The sequence below is a fragment of the Solanum tuberosum genome, unplaced genomic scaffold, assembly GCF_000226075.1.
Source record: "Solanum tuberosum cultivar DM 1-3 516 R44 unplaced genomic scaffold, SolTub_3.0 scf00099, whole genome shotgun sequence".
Lineage (NCBI taxonomy): Eukaryota > Viridiplantae > Streptophyta > Magnoliopsida > Solanales > Solanaceae > Solanum > Solanum tuberosum.
In genome coordinates this window covers 1,626,900-1,633,416 of record NW_006239023.1, presented here as the reverse complement: position 1 = coordinate 1,633,416, position 6,517 = coordinate 1,626,900, and the positions used below count along the sequence as shown (strand labels likewise).

The following is a 6,517-nucleotide window of genomic DNA, read 5'->3' as shown; positions in this document are numbered from 1 at the left end:
AGAGGGGGGAGCTCACGTGAAGCGAACCATTGGGAGTTTGGAGCGACACGAATCCGAATTTACAAAATGACAATAGTACCCTTCGTTCGGGGGAAAATGTCATGCATTACGCGCTGGCTTCCAGTTGTATGCTCTTATAACTCCCTTCATCGCTATAAATACATCACCATATTACATCCACCAATTTGTTGCTCCAGCCATTACAATTTTCCAGACTCTTCCTTATAGAGAGAGAGAAAGAGAGATTATTCACTATTGAGATCTAGAGAGAGACGTAGTACGATTCAGAGATTAATTTCTGGTCGATCTATGCAAACGAAGCAAAAATCTTCGATCAAATTGGGAGGATTTGTTGCGTTGATATTTGATCCAGGTTATGATTATGAGCTGGCTTGATAAGCTACGGTCTTCTTCCAATCTCAGCCGCTTCATTGCCGGCCTTCTTATCTTCATGCTTTATCATTCATCTCAATTAATTTCTAATTTCTTAATTCCTATACAACCGTAATTTACTTCCCAATCACCTTCCTTCTCTGTTTTTTCCCCCATCTTTTCTGTTCAAAAACATTCACTCTTCTCTCCCGATTTAAACAACGTCGGCGTTTTTGTTCACGGATTTCATGGAAATCAAAGATGATGATTCTGGCTCCAGCAATTTATTTGACGGTGAGTTTCCTATTTTACTCGAATATTGTTAATTGATGAAATAATCATTTGTGTTTTACTTGAGCTGTTACTGGGAGCCTGTGGTTTTTTCAATTAATGATTACTCTGTTTGATGTGATCTGTGGGAACTTGATTGTATTTAAATGAGCGTGATATTTTAACCATTTCGGCATTGCCGAGTTAAATGAATTATTACCAAGTAAAGACGAACAAGAAACCAAAACACAGAAGAACTTACTGATTATGAAGTCATAGTAGTACAAGTCTTAATTCGGATAGAATTGTTACATTTGACATAAATGATGCTAGAATTATATTTCATTCGTCCGGTATTTTATCAAAGATTAAGATGATGTTATGCTAGCAGCTCCATATGCAATTGTTTCAAGACCGACTAGAATTTCTGTTTTTCTTTTCCTGCCGAACAAAATTCACTTGATTGGTACATATGCATACCGTGAAGTCATTCAAGTAAGAGGATAGATTGTGGACAATGTACACAAAAGTGTCTTACCCTTTTTGGACATTATTAAGAGGGAAGTGAATTGCCTTGGGCAAAATGTTGATCAAACAAGCACTATGTCTTCTTTCAGAGTTCAGATGCTGTTGATATTGCTTTGGGCTCGAAAGAACGATAATCTCTTAAAATAATTAGATCTCGTCATAGTAGTACAAGTCTTAATTAGGATAGAATTGTTCTGTTTGACATAAATGATGCTAGAATTATTTTTCATTCGTCTGATTATTTAACAATGATTAAGATGGTGTTATGCTAGCAGCTCTGTGTTTGGATATTATTAAATGGACACTCTTGGACTAGTAAATTTCTCTTAGATGGCTTCGACAAATATCAATAAATGAATGTTTATTTGAATTTAAAATTTGATGGTTAGATTTTTTCTTCCAGAAAAACTTTGAGTTACATGCATTTTGATTGTCTCCTCATGATGAATTTTATTCTTATCTTAATTCTTCAGGTTAAGCATTTTGCTTTTACTTTGTTCGGAGTGTTGAAGTATAAATGAAGAACTTTATATTCATGTCCATCATATTGCTTTAACTAATGATTTCATCGGTGGAACTTAATTTGATCCTTTCTTTTGCTTGACTAGGCATTTTACCACCCCGCTTAGGTAGGCTGCATAGTTCATCTCCATCTGTAATTGTGATTGGTGGAGGTATCTCAGGGATAGCTGCTGCACGTTTCCTTCACAATGCATCTTTTAAGGTGGGCATACTCAGGATTTTAAACGCTTTCACATGTAACAACCTTTTATTCTTTCATTCTTAAAAGAGACACTTTCAATATTTGTCCAGGTGCTCTTATTGGAGTCACGAGATAGACTGGGTGGTCGCATACATACCGACTACTCATTTGGTTGCCCAGTTGATATGGGAGCATCATGGTGAGAGAATTTGAACTTTCCTCCCAAATTATCTCTACAGATCTGGAAGTTTATGACTTTTCAATCTGCAATTAATTGACTGATCATTAAACATTCTTTCAGGCTCCATGGGGTGTGTGATGAGAATCCTTTGGCTCCATTGATACGTCGGTTAGGGCTCACCCTATATCGCACTAGCGGTGACAACTCAGTGCTGTATGACCATGACTTAGAAAGGTAACCTGGATGACATTACATTGAACAAATGATTTTTATCATGAATTAGTCTGCATTTTCCCTCTTTTGTTTGCTCACTCTCTCGTCAGATATAGGTGTTAAATTTTTACTTGCCATAACTTCATCCTGATTCAACTAATCAGAATACCGACACTAACAATTTGGTAGTTTGTTTTTGAATTAAAATCAAAAGGACTTACAATTGGTTTGGCTGGAATGAAATTTACTTGCCTCCAGAGTTCCAATGTGATCTGGTTTCAAAACTTCCTGCATTTCCTGAATTTTAGCCTGTGCTCTTTTTTCTGTCCCCTTTATATTTCTTTGTGCAAATTAAATAGAGTTTCTATTAACTCAGTCAAGAGCTTATCGTGTTTTCCGTTCAATAGTTACATGCTGTTTGACATGAATGGTCATCAAGTTCCTCAAAACACAGTTGTTCAAGTTGGAGAAGTATTCAAGAAAATCCTCAGCGAGGTTGGTCTTTAAATTTAGACTGCTCAAAAATGCTGTGCCTCTTAGGATTTTAAAAAGAGACCAGTGATGATTATTTGTATTGCTTATGCAGACTGAGAAAGTGAGGAATGAGCATAGTCATGACTTGTCAGTTCTTCAAGCAATATCTATTGTACTAGACAGGCATCCAGAATTGAGGTATGCAGAGAAAATGTTTCTCATGTGACCTGCTACTGTCTGTTGAATTTGGAATCTTGTTATACATGCATATAAATATTGAGTTATTTGTAATGTAGGCAAGAAGGACTTTCCCATGAGGTGTTGCAATGGTACATATGCAGAATGGAGGCATGGTTTGCTGCTGATGCAGACACGATCTCTCTGAAAACCTGGGATCAGGCAAGTGTATTTTCATTTACTGTTTTTATAAATAGTTTATTGGGTGCTTGATGCAGTTTTCAATATTATTATCTTGCTCAGCTAAGGCCTAAGGTCTTATTTCGAAATAAGAAACTTCTGAGGAAATAAAAAAGGGCTTTACAAGCTGTTACTATTGCTAGCAGTCACTTATTTTGATTTATTCCCACATTGCAAATTGGGCACAATCATTTGATAGATATATTCTTGAAAACATATGAACAATTGAATTACTTTAGGTGAGTAATATCGATAGTTATATTTTTTATGCAGGAACAAGTTCTCACTGGTGGTCATGGACTTATGGTGCAAGGTTACAATCCAGTCATAAAGGCCTTATCAAAAGACATTGATATCCGTTTAAATCACAGGTGCAGATGGGTTTCTCTAAAATGCGGAAGCTCTAGGTTCTCTTTGTTTCTTGATATAGCTGCAATGATTATAAAACCATATGAACTCTTACGATCCTGTTTCTATTTTAAGAAATGAGGTCAACTTTTTTACACCTCTGGTTGATTTGTTGGTTTCCTAAGATATTAAAACAAAATGTTGTTCGTTTCCTCCATAGAGATTTTTTTTTTAGTTACACCTCAACAGACAAACATGAATATCTCCTGTTCTTTCTCTATGGTATTTTTTCAAACTTTTTTTATATAGTACTTTCCAATTATTTCAAGAAACTAAACTATTTTGTTTGGATCTAATTTTACTAGGGTCAAGAGGATTACGAATGGGTATAACAAGGTGAAGGTTACAGTTAAGGATGGGAGAAATTTTATTGCAGATGCTGCTATTATAACTGTTCCTCTAGGTGTTCTGAAAGCCAACTTAATTGAGTTTGAGCCAAACTTGCCAGAATGGAAACAATCTGCTATAGCAGATCTTGGTGTAGGCAATGAAAATAAGATTGCATTACAATTTGATAATGTATTTTGGCCAAACGTGGAATTGTTAGGTGTTGTTGCACCCACTTCATATGCTTGTGGTTATTTTCTTAACCTCCACAAGGCAACAGGACATCCGGTCCTTGTTTATATGGCTGCTGGAAAACTTGCTTGTGACCTCGAGAAATTATCAGATGAATCTGCTGCTGAGTTTGCAATGTTGCAGTTGAAGAAGATGTTCCCTGATGCCACTAAGCCTGTAAGTAATCTCTGCTCCTACACTAATTGAATTATAAGTCTTAGCTAGTGACATGCATGAGAAAGGACTGAATAACGGAAATGTTGCACACATAATAATTTACGTTGGTCTATTTTTGGTTCAATTGGTGAGTTCACACTTCATGTCGATTATTAGTTTATTACAGTTGGGTAATTGTTCATTTACACTGTCCTTTAACCTAAAAAAGGTAAACCAATCAGATGGAAAAGGGCGAAATATAAAAGTAGAAGGAAAAATGAGGAAGCACCTCCATCCTCTCTCACTCTCTCTAGTTTCTTATTTTACTTTGAAAATTGTCTTTCTACATTGCATAAAAAAGGGAAAGTGATGCATATTCCCTTTCATTGATTACAGCAAACTCTATGCAATCCTGCATTTGTTTATCTAACACTCCTATAACGCAAACTTCGTTAAACAGTGTTCAGTAATCAGAGAATGCTTGCACAAAAGCACTTGTAAGCTCTCTTGTTAATCATCCGGTACATTTTACAGGTTCAGTATCTTGTATCTCACTGGGGTACGGATCCAGACACCCTTGGATGTTATTCTTATGACTTGGTTGGAAAACCAACTGATGCTTACGATAGGCTTCGGGCACCAATTGGTAATCTATTCTTTGGAGGGGAAGCTGTGAGCAGTGATGATCATCAAGGGTCGGTTCATGGTGCGTATGAAGCTGGAATTATGGCTGGTGAAACGTGCCGCCGACATCTCATTAAAAGACATGGAAGTCTGGAAATGGTTCAGGCTGTTTCCTCTAGGGAGGAGACCCTTGAAGCCGCAGTTCCTCTCCAGATTTCAAGAATGTGATATATCTTCTCTGAATTTGCAAGTTACATTTCAAATAACTTATGTGGTGTGTTCCAGTTTGTACTATTACTTTATATGAATAAATTAACGATTATGTCTCCATGCAACTGAAATATTCAAACTATATATATCAAACTTTTTAATTGACCATGTCTGAGAGTTTTATTATTTCTTCTATCGGAACAATTAGTTGTTTATTATGTTTTCATTATCCTTGAGCAGGAAATTTGTATTTAAAAGGAATTGTACAAACATTTCCTTTGAATGAATCACATTATAAACACAAATTATTTATCATTTGAGTTGATTATTAATCAAAGGATACAAACCAAAAAAAAGATTAGAAGGAACGTGAGGTCTGCTTTGGGGGACAACATTTTGCGACACTGCAAACATTGGGCTTGTGCAGCAAAGGCCCACCTAAAATTACTGGGCCCAATTAGGTTGGTTAGTCCTTTTATCATCCAAAAGAAAGAAAAAACAGAAATTTACGCGGGGTGGCCTTTTGAAAGGCTAATATTTAACTTTTGACCCCAAATATCATGTAAATACACATATCCACTCTAACTTCTTCTTTTTTTTCCTTCTTTTTCATTTTCTTTCTATGTTCCAACGAAAACATCATTAAATTGGTCCTAGTTACTTTTAGAGCTAAAGAAAAGGAAAGCTCATTACTTATCTATGGTTATTTTGGCTGAAGAAAATTTAATAAATCCATGAGTAGTTTTTTTATGCGTTTGTTAATAGAAGAAAACAAAATGAAAAAATTATGTTGATAAAATTTCTACACAATTAATCATAATAGTTATTGCGAATATAAAATCATAATTAATTGTTAAAATTTTAATTACAAATATTGAAAGATCATAATGATCCGGTAAAATATACGACCAAATCCCAACAACTATTATAATTTGTTATTAAAAAATAATAAAAATTCATGACTACTTCCAAAATTTTAATTTACATTATGGTAAACCAATTTTTTTACACTACTTTTTTTTATGAGGCCAAAATTTAAACATACTACCAGAAGATCCCATTTGTGCAATTCAGATGAAGAAAAAAAAAGGTCTGGTCGGTGGCTGATAAGAAAAGTCCAAATAGTACAATGGAATTATTATTATTTGGTGTACAACAACAACATTTGTTACTATTTCTTCTTCACTTCTGCATTAAGAAAACAACAGATCCCTTCTCCCTCTCTAAATTCTCCATTTTTCTTCCTCATTTTTTTTTACAAATTTTATTCATGGCATCCACTGGGCACACCAATCTCAATGCAAAACTTGTAAGTTTTTTTTTTTTTTTTTTTTTTTTTTTTTATTCATAATTAGTCTTGAATTGTATTTACATGTGTGAAGGAGTGCTCTACCTTTCATTCA

At 34.9% G+C, this 6,517-nt stretch overlaps 2 protein-coding genes across 2 annotated transcripts in view; both read left to right on the top strand.

Annotated features, from left to right (window-relative positions):
* The first annotated feature begins 171 nt into the window (after positions 1-171).
* On the top strand, positions 172-5,282 carry LOC102591553 (probable polyamine oxidase 4). The gene is made up of 10 exons (XM_006348126.2): positions 172-666; positions 1,779-1,894; positions 1,984-2,072; positions 2,175-2,288; positions 2,675-2,762; positions 2,854-2,939; positions 3,038-3,140; positions 3,432-3,529; positions 3,872-4,301; positions 4,815-5,282. Exons 1-10 carry the CDS (start codon positions 621-623, stop codon positions 5,130-5,132), a joined length of 1,488 nt encoding a protein of 495 aa, XP_006348188.1. The 5' UTR covers positions 172-620; the 3' UTR covers positions 5,133-5,282.
* Positions 5,283-6,198: 916 nt separating this feature from the next.
* Positions 6,199-6,517, top strand: part of LOC102591228 (ras-related protein RHN1-like) — a 5,295-nt gene continuing 4,976 nt past the window's right edge. Inside the window, exon 1 of the mRNA XM_006348125.2 lies at positions 6,199-6,423. Coding sequence (XP_006348187.2) covers positions 6,244-6,423 — 180 coding nt within the window. The 5' untranslated portion in view covers positions 6,199-6,243. The remainder of the gene's footprint in view (positions 6,424-6,517) is intronic.